Source organism: Heterocephalus glaber, unplaced genomic scaffold (genome assembly GCF_053883595.1).
Source record: "Heterocephalus glaber isolate CG9 unplaced genomic scaffold, H.glaber_assembly_v1.0 deba00001729, whole genome shotgun sequence".
Lineage (NCBI taxonomy): Eukaryota > Metazoa > Chordata > Mammalia > Rodentia > Bathyergidae > Heterocephalus > Heterocephalus glaber.
In genome coordinates, this window is record NW_028258440.1 from 4934829 (window position 1) to 4953611 (window position 18783).

The 18783-nt window shown below is 38.2% G+C and overlaps 1 protein-coding gene across 8 annotated transcripts in view; it reads right to left on the bottom strand.

Annotated features, from left to right (window-relative positions):
- Positions 1-16638, bottom strand: part of Slc25a14 (solute carrier family 25 member 14) — a 45281-nt gene extending 28643 nt beyond the window's left edge. Inside the window, exons 1-7 of one of the 8 annotated variants that reach the window (XM_087199849.1) lie at positions 16535-16638; positions 16159-16311; positions 15807-16052; positions 10459-10552; positions 8880-9027; positions 5400-5494; positions 3641-3726 (exon numbers count right to left, since the gene is read on the bottom strand). In XM_087199849.1, the coding sequence (XP_087055975.1) occupies positions 3641-3726; positions 5400-5494; positions 8880-9027; positions 10459-10552; positions 15807-15881 (498 nt within the window). In that variant the 5' untranslated portion in view covers positions 15882-16052; positions 16159-16311; positions 16535-16638. Of the gene's footprint in view, positions 1-3640; positions 3727-5399; positions 5495-8879; positions 9028-10458; positions 10553-15806; positions 16053-16158 lie in introns of all 8 variants that reach the window. The other 7 variants (XM_087199857.1, XM_087199854.1, XM_087199853.1 and 4 more) reach the window with 7 other exon arrangements.
- Positions 16639-18783: the final 2145 nt, after the last annotated feature.

The following is an 18783-nucleotide window of genomic DNA, read 5'->3' on the forward strand; positions in this document are numbered from 1 at the left end:
GCTATTCCTCTGTTGGGTCTCTTCCCAAAAGAATTAAAAGAATGATACCACAGTGATGTATGCTCACCCATGTTTATAGCCGCACAGTTTGTAATAGCTAAAACTTGGAAACAGCCCAGTTGCCCATCAACTGGAGACTGGATAAAGATGTGGGGTTTTTTTATAAAATGGAGTACTACTCAGACATAAAGAATGAGAAACTGGAGCCATTTATAGCTAAATGGATGACACTGAGCCGATACTCTTAAGTGAAATAAATAGGACACACGTGTAAATACTGAATAGTTTTGCTGGTGTGAAAAACTAAAAGTGTAAAGAAGGTTCAAAATGTATAACTGATAATGTGAAATAGGAAGAAAAGGTCTAAAGGAGTGGGGAAGTGGGAGGGGTAGGGGAAAGAAAGAAGGGAAAAGAAAAAATATGAGAAAAGGAAAAAATGGAAACAAAGTCTTTGTAAATAGAGAAGGGTGGAGGGGGTGAAGGGAGGGCAGGGGAATGGCGAAAAAATAAGAACCAAGATACACCATGTAAAGGTAAAAGATCCCAATGATGAATGTAACTGTATTGTATACCTAAAATGTACGAATAACCTTAATGAAAAAAAAAAGAAAGTGTGTTTGCGTGCCAATAAAACTTTACTTACCACAGACTGAAGGCTGGATTTGGTCCCCACACAGTAATTTGCCAACTCTGCTCTAGAAGATGGGAGTGCCACAAAAATGAAGGAATCTTGGACTTAGATAACTAGGTGGGGTAGGCAAACCCACAAGCACAAACTACTCTAGCCTGTTACATGAGGGGAAAATTATCTCCTATCTTGTTTGAAGCCTTGTGTTTTTCAGTTTCTTTTTTACAGCTTAGCCTATATCTTAAACAACAGAGTGAGAGCTAAAGTCTTAAAAACAAAAATGGCCAGCGTAGCATGTTGGTGCATGCTTATAATCCCAGCACTCTAGAGGACTGAGGCAGGAGGATTGCAAGTTCAAGCTGAAACTTAATGATACCCTGTCATAAAATTTAAAAATTAATATATGTGCTGCCAAACCGAGCACATAAAATTTAAAAATTAAAAAGGGGCTAGGGATGTAGAGCAGTACAAAGGGCCAGAGTTCAATCCCTAGTACTTCAAAGAAAGAAAAGAAAAGAAGAAAAAGAAAAGGGGCCAACCAGGGACAGAGTATAGAAGAGAAATGAGTCAAGGCTGGAACTCTGAATTGGAGAAGAGAAACATTTAAGGTATGAATAGAAAAAAAGAAGGCCACATGTGAAACTGAGGAGTATGAACCACAGGAAAAGAATCAAAATAAAAGAACTTCAAGCAGGAGATATTAGTCAAAACAAGTTGAGAACTAACATGCCCACTGGATTGGATAATGTGGACACCGCTGCTAACCCTGGGGAGAATCGTTTCAAGCCAGTAGTAGACATGATTACAGCAGGTTATGGAGGGAACTGAAGATGAGGACTACTCTTTTGTGAAATCTGGATAAGGGAAAAAGAGAGATGGCATTTTGAGGAGGGCACAGGGTTAGGAGAAAGTATTTTAGGACAGACAGAGCTTAACACATTTATCCTTTGAGGGGAGCTAACTAGTAGAGAAGAGGCTGCAGATAAGAAAGAAAATGGATAAATGATAAGAAAAGGTGGCTAATGAGTAAGAGGAGAATAAAGCCATGGCTTCAAGCTTGATCATTTTTTAAAATCACCTAGATGGCTTGTCAAAACATACACTGTTGGGCCCCACCTCCCTCTTTCTGATTCCATAAATGTGGGATACCTGAGAACATGTTCCCAGGTAATGCTGCTGCAGGTCTAGAGAAACACATTTTGAGAATCACTACAGTAGAGAAATGGTACAGATAAGTACAAATATAAATAAATTTATACATGAAGGGTGGAAAAGACAGAAAGTTGAGAGATAGAAGGTGAATCCACAGGAAGTAGGGTTATCTCCTGAGAGAAAGAGCAACAACAAGATAAAAGGAAGGCTTAATATGTCTTTGAGGACAGGAAAAAGAGATGTCTAAGGATAAGTGAAAAGACCAAACAATCAAATATTTTTTGAGATGGGGCTTCATTATGCGGTAGATTGACCCCAAACTCGACCTGAGCCTCCCCAATGCTGGAATTACAGGCATGTGCCACTACACCTATGCTTCAAACAACCCAACTGCTTTTATAAATCATATTGGTACAGTCCCAGTCTAAATTGTGACTTTCTGTCTGCTCAGCATCACTTAGTCCTATACCAAGGTAAAAGAAAGGAAAAGATAGGCAGTAGCATTGGTCAATGCTTGCAATTTTGCCAGAGAGGTCAGAGGGACAAGAAATTAAAGTGAATCACTTAGGTGATTGAGTCTAGGATCCAAATGGATAACAAAGAAGTTTCAGGGAGTTAAGTCTTCTTTTTCTTGAAAAGCACTTTCTAACAAATACAATACTTCAAAAATTCTAGAGTTCTAGATACAGTCAATTCTCTGCATAAATACTTGTTCTGTAAATCCAAAGTAGATATAAAAGCTCAGTAGCTAAATTACTCTCACTCTAATTCAAAAATATTATTTCCTATCTTTTCTCCGTGAACCACCAGTGGCTTCTCTCATGTGTATTGTTTCGCAACTCTCTTAGTTCTCAAAACTCTGAATTGCAGATCTCTTTTTCACTAACTTAGCCACTTGTGGTTTCATCACCTCTGAAGAAAAGCATGTGTCCTGTTTCTTTTTTCTCATATACCCTCCTGAAACAATTTTTAAAACCTTAGGATCCTCTCACATATTTTAGTCATATATTTAGTTCTTAAATGTTAATAAAGAATATCAGTTCATGATAAAGTAAGATGAATATTGATATTAAGTGTTTCACTCTGTGATTTGACAAAACATTAAAGAAATTCAATTATATTTTTAACAAATGAAGACCACTAACCCATAGTGTTCTCATCCCAAATTCAGAATATTCCAAAACAGGTCAAAATACATCATTTTAAAAGCCAAGCCTCATTTTTAATAGAAATATGGATAAGACAGGAAAAGAGAGAGGCAGTACAGATTTAAGGTAAATAAGTTATTAAAGGAGGCTACTCCCAAGAAGTGTATTTCAATTTATTGCTTGTTGGATACCCAAGGTTACACTTCAGGCCAGTATATTACTGTATATGAAGATTTGGAATGGGTAAGAGATATACTTTTCTTTAGTAAAATGGAAAAGAGCCATTAGAAATGCAGATTCATTCTCAAGCCAGTTTTAGAATGAACACAAATGGAAGTAAGGGATCTAGAAACTGATGCCTTTAAAACTGCACAGCCCTTGAAAAATAACCTATAGAGGTTTCCATGCTCCAATTTGAAGACTAATGAATTAATGCATATCATAATAAATTGACTATTATGTATATTTGTTGAGCACTTACTGCCAAGTACGATGTTAGCCAGTTTACATAGTATCTCTGATTATCAACAACACTATGCTATAAGAACTTCATTATCTTCATTTTACAAATGAGGAAACTGATTGAGGCATAATGCAATAAAGTGATTTACCCAAGATTTTATAGCTAACAATGGAGAGAGTGGAAATCTAAACCCAAATCTAACATAAAGCTAGTGCTCTTCTCAAATCACACTGCAGACATCTCTCTTACCTTTAGAACATCAGTGGGGTTGGCTATAGTGGAAGATATCACTCCTGACACTACCCCACAGATCATGTTAATTAGAAGAGTTTCATCTGTAAAAAGGATAGAAAAGTTCTGGTTTTTATTAGGCATTAATTTCTGAAAACAAAATCCTGAGCTATGGGAGGAAGACAAAACCATGGTCAGAAATAGGACTTCAGAGATAAACTACAGAGCTTATGAAAGTAAGAAAGTAAAGAAATTCAAATATTTCTAGATCACAAATCTGTACCAAATATAGAAAAATTATAAAATATAAATCATTATTTCTAAAAAGGTAACTATTTCTAAAAGACACGGGAACATGTCCTATTCTTCTACACAATTGTCAGTATTCCACCTGATTCAAAATGTGGTATTTTCCCCCCAACCACTCCAAATATCAAAAGTATATATTTTTAAGTCTTTTATGGATAGTCATCTGCTCTAAAAATTCAGCAACTGCATGTTAAAAGATAAAATCTTATGTCTAATAGAGAATCTTAATATCTAAGTATTAATTTTGACTGGCCTTAGATTTCTTCTAGCCTCTATTTACAGAAGGCTTCTGTAGTCAAATATGAAAAAGCAGTGATTTGTTTATTTACATAACACTAGGGACTGAACCCAGGGCCTCAGCATATTAGGCAAGCATAGAGACCCTGAGCTACACCCTCATTCCAGAAAGCAATCATTCAAAACAAATCCGACCACCTAGAAGAACACAGAAACCACAGAGCATATAGTTCTACAAGAAAAATTCAATCTTCACCACTCCTCCCCACCATGAAGAACCTACAAACAGAAGCTAAGGAAATTCAAGTTAAGAATTTATGAAAAGAAATTCTTTTAGGAAGAAGTGGAAGGGAAACCTTCAGGATTTCCAAAGAGGTTCCAGAAAAGCTGATTCAGGACAATAATGTGATTCAAAGGACATTACTAACCGAAAGGCTCTCCAGCTGTTCCCAACCATCCAACAGCCCCAGGCCTGTGGTAAAATAACCATTTAGTATATATCAAGCTGGAAATGCTGCAGCAGTAAATAGAGAGACATATGATAATGCTGAATGTGGGTAAGATAGCCATAGGTACATCAGAACCTAGAACTTAATAGCCTAAAATTAATCTACCTAACACTTACCAAAATTGACAGCTAGAAAATGCTTTATAGTTCAAAATGCCTTATTGATAAGGACAACATTAATTTCCTGGACATGATTCCTTTGGGATAATCAGAAGCCTTTTTTTTTTTTTTTTTTTTCGTACCGGGGATTGAACTCAGGACCTTGCGCTTGCAAGGCAAGTGGCAGAACTACTGAGCTAAATCCTGGCCGAAGAAGCCTTTTTTTTTTTTAATGGTACTGAGGATTGAACTCAGGGCTGTTGGACTGAGCTATATCCCCAGCCATTTTTTTTTTTAATTTTGAGACAGGGTCTCATTAAGTCACTATGTTTCCCAGACTGGGCTTGAACTTTCAATCCTCCTGTCAGCCACCCAGAGTGCTGAGATTACAGGCATGCACCACCACACCTGGCAGAAACCTTTTTTCATTGATAGGAAAAGGACAAATTGGAAGAGCAGATCACTGTAACCCATATACCATCTCTGCAAGGATTTATCCCAAGTAAGTACAAGCTCGCTTTGTCCTTGCAGTGACTATCCTCCATTCTCCAGGCATCATTTCTTCAGGCACAATTCCAATAATCCCTTTGAGGATCTCTGTGAAAGAGATGTGAGTATACTGACCTTCTAAACGTTCTACAAATAATCGTTTCAAGCTTTGGTAAATCCCAATTTTAATGGTGCCATACGATGCCTGTCTTAGTAAAGCAGGAGCAATACTGCCCAAAAAAAGAAAAAGAAAAAAATTTTACTCAAGGTACATTTGTAGATTACACATATCTAAGCAGCCTACTCATTTCTGTTACTCATCTCATTCCACCCAACAACAGCAGAATGTGCACTTTTAAATACACCCACAAAACACTGACCAAAATAGCACATATCCTGGGTCATAAAATATACCTTAACAAATTTATATGAGTTGAATCCAGAATGTATTCTCTAACTATAATGGAATCAAACTAGAAATAAAGGAAAATGAGCAAACATTTGGAAATTGAACAAAACACTTCTGAATAATCCATTGGTCAGAAAAGGTCTCAAAGGAAAGTTTAAAAACATATAGCTCTAAATGAAAATTAAAATTCAGTCTATTAAAATATATAGGATGCAGCCAAAGGAGTGCGGAGGAAAATTTATAGCACAAAATGCTCACATTAGAAACAAGGGAAAGTCTTAAATCAATAATCCAAGTTCCTACCTCAAGAAACTAGAAAAGAAGAAAATAAACCCAAAGCATGCAGAAGGAAGAAAATTTAAAAAGAGCATAAATCAATTAAATCAAAAATAAAAACCTATGAAACCAAAAGTTGGCTCTGAAAAAAATGAATAAAATTGATAAACCTCTAGCAAGACTCACAATGATGAAAAAGATAAAAGAGACAAATCTCCAATATCTAGAATGAAATGGAATAGGTTTACAAATCCTACAGCATTATAAGTATAAGGGAATAGCATAAATAAGTTGATGTTCATAAATTCAATTTAGAAGAAATGCTTTTTGTTTTGTTTTGTTTTCTTGAGTTTTTTTTATATTTTGGAGGTTTTTTCTGTTTTTGTTTTGCTTTGTTTTGTTTTTGTTTTTTGAGACAGCATCTCACTATGTGGCCCAGGCTGGCCCAGAACTCTCTATGTAGTTCAGGCTGGCCTCAAATGCACAGTGATCCTCCTGCCTCAGCCTCCTTCCTGAGTGCTGGAATTGCAGGTGTGTGACACCACACCTGGCAAAAATGCTTTCTTTTTTTGTGTGTGTGGTAGTACTGAGGATTAAACCCAGGGCCTTGCACATGTAGGCAAGCACTCTACCACTGAGCTACACCCCAAGCTGGACTAATTCCTTGAAAATCACAAACTAACATAAAATAAGATAAACATAAGATAAAATAGACCATCTGAATAAATCTCATAACCATTGCAATGAACTGAATGTTTATATCTTCTGTCCACAAAAATCACATTTTGGAATCCTAGCCCCAATGTGAGGGAAACGGGCTTTGAGATATAATTAGGTTGCCAGATTAGTGTCCTTACAGAAAGGACCCCAGAGAGTTCTCACTCTTTCTGCCATGTGAGGGTACAAGAAGTTAGTGGTGTGCAGGCCTGAAAAAGGAACTCCCCAGAACCCAACCCAGTATATGGCACTTTGTTATAGTGGCTCAAAGTGAGACATTTAAGAATTCAAATTCCTAATTTAAAAGTTCCTTAAAAAGAAATCTTCAGGCCCAGACAACTTTACTGGGGAGTTCTATCAAACATTTAAAAAATTAACGCCAATCTTGCATAATCTCTTCCAGAAAATAGAAGGAATAATTCTCAACTAATTTTGGCTAATATTACTCTAATACCAAAACCAAACAAAAATAGTAGTAAAAAGGAAAGCTACAGGAGGCCAGGCATGGTGGCAAACACCTGTAGCCCCCAGTACTCTGGGAGGCTGAGGCAAGAGGATCACAAGCTGAAGACCAGCCTGGCAGGACCCTGTCTCAAAATAAAAAATTTTAAAAGGACTAAGGATGTAGCCTATTGCAAAGGCTCTGGGCTCAATCTCCAGTATCACACACAAAAAAGGAAAAAAAGTAGGATGCAAAAATCTTTAAGAAAATAATGGAAATATTAGCAAATTGAATCCAGCAACATACAAAAAGAATTATATACTATTATCTACATCTCAGATATTTTTATCACAGATTTTTTTAAACAATCAACCTCTAGTCCTAACAGCTACAGATATATCATTACTCTTATCAACAAAAAGGTACAAGTAGGGGCCGGGGATTTAGCTCAGTGGTTCTGACGCCTGCCTTGCAAGCACAAGGTCCTAAGTTCAATCCCCGGTACCAAAAAAAAAAAAAAAAAAAAAAATAAGGTACAAGAGCCAGGATCTCAATCTGTTTAAGTTCACCTCATAAGCTGGAAACATTCTCACTCATCCCTCCTTTGAGATTCCTGCAAATTGCAGAACTATACAAGAGGTATAAATAGAAAGAAAGCAACAGCTTAAACAGTTATGATTGAAAAATGATGACTAAATATGCTTATTTCCCACTTTATTGCTTGCTATCAGAAAAAAAATCTCTTGTGATTATCCATGCTAATGAAGAACAAGGTAAAACAGATGATCCATGAATCACTTCCTTCAGAATGATGACTTGATTTTATCCTCCAAGAAAATTATCTTTTAAATAAATCTGACACAGGTTAATGATAAAAATTATTTCCTAGGAAGAAAAGGGGCAAAGGGGAAGGAAGTGGGAGGGCTAAGGGAAAGGATAGAAGGGAATGGGATTAATATGAGAAAATGGAAAAATAGGAACAAAATCTTTGTAAATAGGGAGGAATGGAGGGGTTGAAGGGAGGGCTGGGCAAGGGTGAAAAATAAGAACCAAGAGAGATTATGTAAAGGTGCAAATTTCCAATGATGAATGTCATTATATTGTATACCTAAATGTACCAATGATTAGAATGAAAAATTGATAATGCAAAATAGGAAGAAAAGGTCCAAAGTGGTAGGGGTAGTGGGAGGGGCCGGGGAAAGGAAAGAAGGGAAAGGAAAAATGATGAGAAATGGAAAAAATTGTAAATAGGGAAGGGTGGAGGGGGTGGAGGCGGTGAAGGGAGGGCTAGGAATGGGGAAAAAATAAGAACCAAGATGCATTATGTAAAGGTACAGTTCCCAATGAGAAATGTAATTGTGTTGCATACCTACAATGTACCAATAAAAGAATTTAATAAAGTGCAAAAAAAAAATAAGACTCCTTAACAATGATAAAAAAATTATTTCCATTCTCCAAGCATAAACTGGTAGCTTAGATTTAAGGAGCATAAACTGGTAGCTTAGATTTAAGATGGCCTAGGAAACTGGCAGAAGATAAACCAGGAGCAAGCCTTAGCTGCAATGATACATCCATTTCAACATGTATCATTTATGGCCATATAAACACAAAATCTAAAGCTTATAATCAAGCAAAATAAAACAGGCCCATCAACACAGAATTACATATTGAAATGATGACTATGAAAGGCACAAACTACCATACAGTTGAAGTACATACCCTCTTTAAGAAGCATTTCTGTTCATGATATAAGGAAAGAATCCAGTCTTACCCTGAATACAGAGCCAACACACCTTCTTCTTTATAGATTCGGAACAAGGCATGGAACATTCCTCTATATTTTATCTCTTTGAAACGAACATCAATGCTTTGGCCTTGTACTTGAAGTCGTGTTTTGGTAAGGTCCACAGGGAAAGTTCCTATAAATGAACACACTCACTTCTAAGTATTTCCAAAGAGTCACGGTTAGATGATCTCTACTAGAATACCACCACCAGAAGACAAGAGTTGTATGTTGTAATGTGAAATGTAGTATACTGTACCTAGGCAGCACAATTTGGCCCATCCTATACTTGACAATGTGATTTTTATAAAGGGCTTTAAGATGATTCTAATACATTATAAATGCAAATTAATTTAAATGTTTTAATTTCATCCATAACATTCAATATGGCATTTTATCAGTCTCTTGCTCACAGCCATCATTTAAAATGTCCCCAAATTTTCACAAACACTGGAAATCATAGGCTTGCTGCTCCACATGCTCTTATATACTACTAAGACATTTGTGGGGGTTTTTAATCTGAGTATAAGAAACAAACAGCTCTGCAATATTTCAAAAGATAATGACAATAACCTATTTGGTTATAAGGAATCTAATCCCGATTCCTTAGATAATTCAGTTCTAATAGTCACAAAATGCTTAGAGAGTAAAATTTCCTTAACTAAACTTCTTTTTCTTATACAACACACAGAAGTAGTCATTATACTGACAAAATATATTCCAAGGAATACATCAAGGTCTAAATTAACAAAGTGATTACATAGTTCTGGTCACTTGTTACCTAGATGTAAGAATACCAGAGGATATACCAAGAAAGTAAATGAAGTTTGGTAGACTGTAGTCACTTATGAATAGTTCAGGAAAGAGACAATCTGGAAGATAAAAAAAATTACATTCTAAAAATATTTCAAAATTAAAATCAAATAGAGGGCTGGGGATTTGGCTCAGTGGTTCCGCCCCCTGCCTCGAAAGCGCAAGGTCCCGAGTTCAATCCCCAGTACCAAAAAAAAAAAAAAAAAAAAAAAAAAATCAGATAAAGAAGAATCTTATTCAATTTTATTAGTTTTCTTCTAAAATAAGACAGAGGTTTAAAAATGAAGCTTGGGGGCCGGGGATTTAGCTCAGTGGTGCTACTGCCTGCCTCGCAAGTGCAAGGTCCTGAGTCCAATTCCCAGTACCAAAAAAAAAACAAAGCTTGGATACTTACTGAGAGCGTTATAAACAACAGCATAAAAGAAAGCCCATCAGTACACGAACACAGTAGAAACCCCTATCAGATCCAACTCCTTCTATATTTTTACATACATTACTTAAGCTTAGCAAATTAACAAATCACTAAACTACCAAAAAAGCTTCCAATGTTAGACCAATGGTTTCCTTAACTTCATTTGCTATACCATTCATAGTACTTTCTCAGAAATATTATTTGATAGCTTTGAGATAGTGATTTTTTAAACAGAAACGGAAAGTCTCTTATTATTTTTCTCTAGTTTTCACCAAAAAAATAATTGCACTATACACCATCTATATCATAAAATGTGGACTTGTCATTTTTTCACATTCTTACCAAACTCAGCAACAATAGAGGCAAGGCCGCCATATACAAAGGGTTTCCAGTTCAGTCCAGACATCTCATGGCTTATAGTAGAACTTTTCTGGTGCTAAAAATAAACACAAATCAGAACAAGGCACAAAAGTGAGAAGCATTTGTTAGCACTGAGCATATAATTTAGATCAATCAACTTGGCAAACAAAACAGATGCAGAGGAAAAATTCCACAACTGGAATGACACTAAATGAGATCCTGTTTTAATGGGCTGGGTGATCATGAATCTGTTCTTTACTACCATTCCGTAGGGGTACGTGTGTGATTCATTCAAAGATCAATCCATGCCCTTCATTGTCTCTAATTTCTTCAATGTTTTACTCATCCCCACCCAAAGAGACCACTCCACCCAGAACACTCAACTTAGAATACAACTAGACAATTCCAAGGGAAGGAACCCAGAATTCAAATTATATAGGCTGAGGCATCTCATAAAAGCAGTTCATGGCGTTCAGTTAGCTTGATTCATGTGCAAAGCACAGGCTCACACCACTACTCTCTAATGTTCTTTTTTTTTTTTTTTGGTACCAGGGATCGAACTCAGGACCTTGAGCTTGTGAGGCAGGTGGTGGCACCACTGAGCTAAATCCCCGGCCCCTCTCATGTTCTTAGCCCTCTCACCTCTCCACTAAATTTTAGGGTTGGAGTTCATCCAAGAGCTGCATCTAGTTACATATAACTATGTGCTCTGACAAGGCCCAGGCTGAGCGAACTATCTCTTATACATTCCTCTGGCCCCCAGACAAATGACAGCAATGTGAATGATATCTCTCTTCTCTCTGATATTTAACATGCATCCATCTAGTGGAGCTCCTTTTCCTTCCCCCTGGCCTTTTAATAACACATACATACAAACAGTTCTTTTATAATTTTTTCTGCTCTCAGCTTACTTTTCCCTTTCCCTATGCCACCCCCATTAAATTCGTCATCTTCAATCTTTTTAGCTGTCTTCCCTTTTTCTGTCACACCCAGCCCTTCTCTCTTGGGTTTGATTTGTCCTCAGTTCTGGCCTCCAGAACAATGATTTTCAAATATTAGCAGATTTTAGCAAATTGTACCACAATCATCTAGAATGTGTATTAAAACACAGACTGCTAGCCTCTCTCCCAGTTTCTGATTGGTGGTGTGTTTGGTCCTGAGAATTTGCAAGTTCCTAAATAATGCTAATATTTGGACATTTAAGAACTAAAGCTCTAGGCATCACCTGCTAAATCCTGGTCCCACTGAAAGTACTATCTTTTCTTGGAATGGGCTCTGATTTCCTTTCAACATCTCTTTTTCAGAGTGTCACAGTATAAATACTTCTGAATTTCAGGAGCAACTTCAGGTGGTTTATGATCAGGGATGAAGACTCTGAAGTCAGATTACCTAAATTCAAATCTTCCTCCATCACTTGCTAGTTCTGTGACTTTGGGCAAGTTATTCTACCTCTCTATGCCTCCACTTTCTGGACTATAAGAATAAAAAAAACTACATCATATGGTTGTTGTAAAATTAAATAACATATGTAAAACACCTAGAAATGTATGACACTTCGCTCAATAACTATACATTTCTCAAACTTTAAACGTCCAAATTTACATTTTTTTTTTTGGTACCGGGGATCAAACTCGGGACCTTGTGCCTGCGAGGCAGGCGGCAGAATCACTAAGCTAAATCCCCAGCCCCCAAATTTACATTTTGACAATACTTGCTGATCACCTCCCCACTGTCAATCTAAGGGTAGATGTTTGAGTCACAATTTCTTTTTAGAAGGGACAAGGTTTTTGCTTTGTTGCTACATGAAAAATTCTCTGTAAGTAAGCAAAGAATACTTTTCTAGAGAGAATATCAAACATGCAGTGTGGTTGTTTTAGTTATAGGCCATAAAAATAAATGTGAAAACTTCCTTTCAAGAATACTACATACAGAATGTGGAAATGACCCCTTTTGAAGTAAAGTTGTTTTAAGAAATTCTAAAAAGCAAAGTAGGATGGGATAAGAGAAATATCAGCTACAGCCTAAAATAAGTCTTAAATACTAAATACTACCTCATCAATATTCTTAGCTATGCCTACATTTTAAGATTAGAATTAATAGTAAAACATGACACCTATGGTGTGAGAGCAGGGATAGGAAAGCAGAACCATGGCACATCCCTTGAATTTATGGGAAAAAAATCACTCTCCATTGACAAATGTAAAGATTTCTTGAAATAGTCTTAAATGGTGCAGATAGCTCCTATGCTTCTCCCCAGAACTTTCTTTTTACTTCTTTCAACTCTCCTCCTTACAGAGAACGCCTCTATCAGACTTTACTACCTGCTATCTAGCTTTTCAATAAGGAAGATGTGCTCAGAGTTCAGGGAGCAATAATGAATCAGTGAAAGGCAGGGTGCAGAGCCATAGCAGGGAGCAGAAAGATCAGTCACTTAGGTCAGTTAGACCAAAAGTTCCTTAATGAAATTTACATAATTCTGAGGTGATATGAAAAAATATAGACCTCAGGGCCTTTTTCAGCAAAATGCATTTAATTTAAAGTACTACTTATTTTTAGATCATATTCTTCTTACTCCTGGAGCATTAAAAAACACATTTCTTGTATGAAATAACAGTGGTTGGTATTTGATTTTGTTTAGTGTCATACTTGGCAAAATACTTTTGACTATATTCCTGGCCCCTAAAATCCAAGTCTGGGAACCACTGTTCAAATCCAACACTGCCTCTACCATCACCACCCTACTGGCATCTGACAGTTAAACATCTTTTACTCCAGTATTAGAAAAGAATACTGTATTATGAGCAAATCTTGTATAGTTTTTGATCAGGTCTCACTTTTTACAATCCTTCCTTACACTAGGCTAAAAGTCTGTCGTCTTTAATTTTCACGCAGTCTTTGGAGGCGATATTGAACAAATATATTCTTTTTTTTTTACTGAACATTTTTATTTCACTGCAAAGAAAATCACACCTCATGGCTAGCAGTTATCAAGTCAGCCACCCAGTAAATATTTACTTCCCACGTGTGGTACAATGTACCGAACAGCTGATACATCGAGGGAACGAATGCTTTGTTACCTGAAGCTTCTAGGCTGTGCGGGACACAACTGTAGCCTTGTGGCCAGGGCGTCTTTCTTTTTTTTTTTTTTGATTCTTAAGTTCTTTTATTGGTACATTTTAGGTATACAATATGTTTACATTTGTCATTGGGTGCTTGTACCTGTACATGACATATCTTGGTGAACAAATGTATTCTTTTTCTCTAGAGGAGTCCTTCAAATACTTAAAGAAAGCTACAATGTTATCCTAAATTTTATCTTTATCAGGCTAAATATTCCTGGTTATTTTCTTCATTCTATATATTTAGTTCAATTACTACAGCTGAAAATGTAGTTGCTTTTTAGGGGGCCGTATCACACTCCCGAATCATTAAATTCAGCTGCTACATCTCAGTCTTTTTAATACGGCTGTATAGATACATGCACATTATGTCACATCCATGCAATATTTTTTGAACTTTCACTTATTAAATTCAGGCATAAAAAATAAAGATTTGGATGAGGTTTATCTTCTAGGTGCACCACGTTATTTTTCCTCTTAACCAAGTAAGATCCCTGATGGCAGACAATATATCTCACAATATTTTTATAACCCTAAGAATAATAGTTTGTACAGATTTGAGTACACATACACAAAATACCTGGTTTTCCAGTGTGATCTCCTTTACCTACATATTCAACCTGTATAGAAAAGATTTCAGGGAAAACAAGAAAAGTAACTTTCTGGACCTGGTCAATGCTAAACACCCTGTACACAACACTGTCCTGATACCCAGACAGCCTCTGCCTATAAATTCTCTTCTCTTGCTTTGGTTTCAGAGAATTACTTGTGTCAAATACCCCAGCTTCTCTTAAAATGATTGCCTTGAGGGGGGGAGATATGGATATGGATAAAAAGAGAGGTCATATGTAAGTTAAAATAGAAATACAGAACCCTAAAATATTTTTATTGTATAAAGAATGCAATAAAAATTACCTTCAAGGGAAAGTCTTGGGTACTAGGAACAAGAAAAAAATTATCTTCAAAATACAGACATGTATTCTGAGAGTCTAAAGAAAATTTGATAATCTAACAGTAAAAATGTCCCACAATACAAATTAAACAGCACTACACTACTCCAAAGACCTAGTCAGGAAACTATGGTTGCCTTTCTCACTTTCTCCTCTAAGAAAAAGGAGATATTAGAGTCTCAGATTCAGAAGGTAACAAAGGAGAGCCAACAAATATTTATTGAAGGCACACTAAATGCTCACACCTGCAATAATCATGATGTTTTAAAAAACACAGAAATATGTTCTAACACCAAGACAATATTTGCCATTCAACCTAGCTTTCCTTAATAATTAAGGAGATGAAGCAGTGATAAAAGTTGTATGAAATATGGTACTTGCCTTTTAAGAGCTTATAATCTGGTGGAAGAAAGCAAAGTACTGTACTTCATTAGAGAAAAATTAAATGCTACACTATGTATTATAACGTAGAACAAGGAGAGCATGGAAAGGGAAACAAGCAGCATGAGCTTGAATAATCTGAAAAAGCTTATGGAGGTGAGAGAATTTAAACTGGGCCTTGATAGAGGGCAGGATGACTTCAAACAGGTGCAAGTAACGAAGAAGTAGAGGAGGTGACAGGATGAACAGAGACTCAAATGTGGGAATAAACAGAGAATGTAGAGATAAGCATCAATATGGTTTGTGCTGAGAAGCAAATGAAGAAACCAACTTGAATAGAGAATTCACTTGTTGGCTCACACCAGTATAAGGAGTAGGTTATATTGAAAGGGTTGAAACCAAGGTGTATGGGGAGGCATATAATTTTTATAGAGACGTTACTTGAGGAAATCCACCATATTTAATTAGCCTACTATGGATGCAGCACACACAACGGATGACAAACAGTTGAGGCAAGAAGACTGGCTTAGGATTGTGTGAAGTAATGCTTGTTGCCAGTGAGGTTAGGGGTAAATTTCTGAAATGGAGACAAAAAGGTAAGTACACCATTAAGTAATGAGGTATGGAACGAAGATGAGGGAAGTGTTCATGACGACTTTAAGCATCTCTAGCCTGACAGAAAACTATAAATGTCCCTGTTGTTACCTTGACTGAGAAACGATTTCATGTTGCTAATAGCTGTCATCCCAATCAAGCAACTGAACTGCATTTTAATAGATGCCATCAGCGCCTTGACATCAGAAGTGGCAGGGGGGAAAACTGAAGGGGGGCATCTTTCAACAGCATCCCTCACACTAATACAATGGAGATGTTTGCTTACTCCGCTTACAATCACGGCCGCCGTTGCAAACTTCACCCTTAGAAAAATTAGGATTATTCCAGGAAAGACACCCATTCACCCTCTGGGTAGCAGGATCTTGCCAGTTCCTCAGCTGTCAGAGCGAGTTCTCGGAGAGAAGGGAGGCGCCTGAAGGAGGCGGCCTCCCGGGGGGTCGAGGAAGCAGGGCTCAATCGAAGAAGTAAAACCACCGATGTCAGAAGAATGAAAGACAGGGAAGGGACTCGGCTGAGGGGAGAGAGAGACCAAAGGACCGTTAAGCCCCTCCCAGGGCCGAGAACCAGGTCAACCCAACCCCGCTCCCCAGCCTGGAAGTCCAGGAGCTCCCCCTCACCTGTTCGGGCTCTTCAGACGACTGGGAAGCCGAGGCTCCCACAGTCGGAAACGCTACCGCAACCGCAACCCGGAAGCACTGATACCAGCGGAAGTAACCAAGGCGTCGCCTCGGCAACGGTGGCGCAGCCGTTCTAGCTCCGCCCCTCCAAGACTAAAAAAGAAGGCGCGAAATAAGTGGCAGCTTCTTGGGTCAAAAGGTGGTTCTTTCTGGCTTCAGGAGCCGGGAAGGGTAAGGTCGCAAAGGCTCACAGAGGGCAAACTGACTTTAGGGAGGTATAAGGGAAGGGAGCTAAGGCGTGAGAATCTGACAGCATCTGCAGTTTCTGTACTCGCCAGCCGGGGCAGAGGCGTCGCTTTGTCACCTCGTTACTCACCCACTTGGCAGTACAAGACTAGGAGAAGCAAAGCGAGAAGGGCCAGGGGAGTTACAGGGCGCCAGAGGAGGGGCGAGCGGAGGGGCGGAGGAGGGCGCGAGGGCAGGGGGCGCGAGGGACGGGCGGGGCGAGCAGAGTGTGGAGGGGGCACGCAGAATGGGGGCGGGGGAGAGCAGAATGGCGGGCGGGGCGCGCTGGGTGGTGGGCGGGGCGAGAGGAATGGCAAGTGGGGCGCGCAGAATGGGGGCGGGGGGAGCGGAGTGAGGCGGGGGTGCGAGGAGCAGGGCGAGCAGAAGGACGGGGGTGAGGGGGCGCGAATAGAGGAGCGTCTGCGTGCGCGGAGTACGGAAAAAGAATGTAAAGGAAGGTGGGACGAAATGTTTAAAACAAAAGTGGGAAAAAGAATAGAGGCTGAACCTCATTTAAGGAGGCGCCTGGGCTCAGAAAAATCAGGATCACAGAAATAAGCCTCAGAGCCTCTTCAACGTCAGCATGAGTGACTGAAAACTTATCCACAGGCCCTGTACTCGAAGCTCATGGTTTAGGCAGAAACTTCAGAGCAAATTGGAAACAGAAAATAGGACCATAAGAAGTTAAAGCCGGGATTTAGCTCAGTGTTTCCACCACCTGCCTCCTAAGCGGAAGGACCCGAATTCGATCCCCGGTACCAAAAAAACAAACAAAAAAAAGTTAAAGAATCTAAAGAAGAGAGGTGCTAGTAGGACTCAGTTAATCCACACCTCACAATCTGCGACAAAATGAGAGCCTGGTGCCTGACTTCTGGCTTTAGTGGCCAGAGTAGCTGGAGGTGATAACCGCAAAGCCGCCCAGGTGCGACCGTTATCCAATAAGCTACACCCGAATTTATTTATTTATAGAAGGGTCTTGCTATGTAGTTCAGGCTGGCTTTAAGCTCACTGTGTAGTCCAGGCTGGCCTCGAACTCCTGGCAATCCTCTTGCCTTAGCCTCCGGAGTGCGGGGATTACAGGCGTGCACCACCACCCCGGCTACTACACCCAAATAAATGATTTTTATAAATGTATTAAAATAGCAGTCATGGAAGCAACGTTATAAACACACACCACACTCAACACATTTGCGGTTTGGTTTCTTAGAGTTCATTTTCAACATTTTCCAAATCTATTACGTAAAAAAAAAATTATCCTCTCAAAGTTGGTCATTTTCCTTATAATTTCTCCTGTATCATTTGCAGTCTCTACCACAAAGACCAGTGTTTGACTAAACATATTCAGTCTTGTGTTAATCTTGAATTCTGATCCCTCTAAAATATAAACTATTCAAGATAATAGAATCAAGGAATCTAATCACTGGGAAGAAATTAGAAGTTCATTCCATAATATTTATTATAGACAGTTGTCTAGTCTTTGGTAGAATACTTCTAGTGTAGGTATACAGCACAAGTCAGCTCACTGCACTATTAGATAACTCTTAAAAAGTTCTAATGTGTATTGAACCAAAGTGTGCCTTCCATTTTCTACTAACTCCAGAAAGACAACTGGTCTGAATAAAAAGAACACTGTACTTGGAGCGAGAATGACTTTTTCTTTAATGTGAAGTTGGCGTGACATAAAGTTAACCTTTTTAAAGTGCACAATTTACATTGACAACATTGTGCCACCATTTTCATCACTCTACATTTTCCAACCCCATATCCATTAAGCAATTGCTTCCCATTCCTCCCTCCCCTGCACCACTAGCAACCACCAATCTGCTTTCTGTCTATGGATTTACCTATTCTGAAAGTCTTATATAAATGGAATCATACCATATGCAAACTTTTGTGTCTGGCTTCTCTCATTTAGTATGTTTTTAAGGTTCATCCAAATTGTAGCAAGTGTCAGTACTTCATTCCTTTTTATGGCTAAATAACATCCCATTGCATTTAAACAACACAAATTCTTCATCCATTCATCCACTGATAAACATCTGGGCTGTTTCCAATTTTAGGTTCTTGTTAATAGTTCTGCTATGAATTCAGACATTCCTTGTTTAATGACTGAGCTCCATACCTGCGACTAGGTCATTAAATGACTTGGTCGCTAAATGAGGAAGTGTATATCATATATGCATTACAATATTCAGAACAAAGAAATGGTCCAAGCAAACTGCAACTTGATGAATTTGCTTTTATTTGCATAACTCTTACATGCAGTACTATAATGTATAACAGAATATAAAACTACAGTACTATACAGTACAATCAGCAAAAATTACAGCACTATTATAA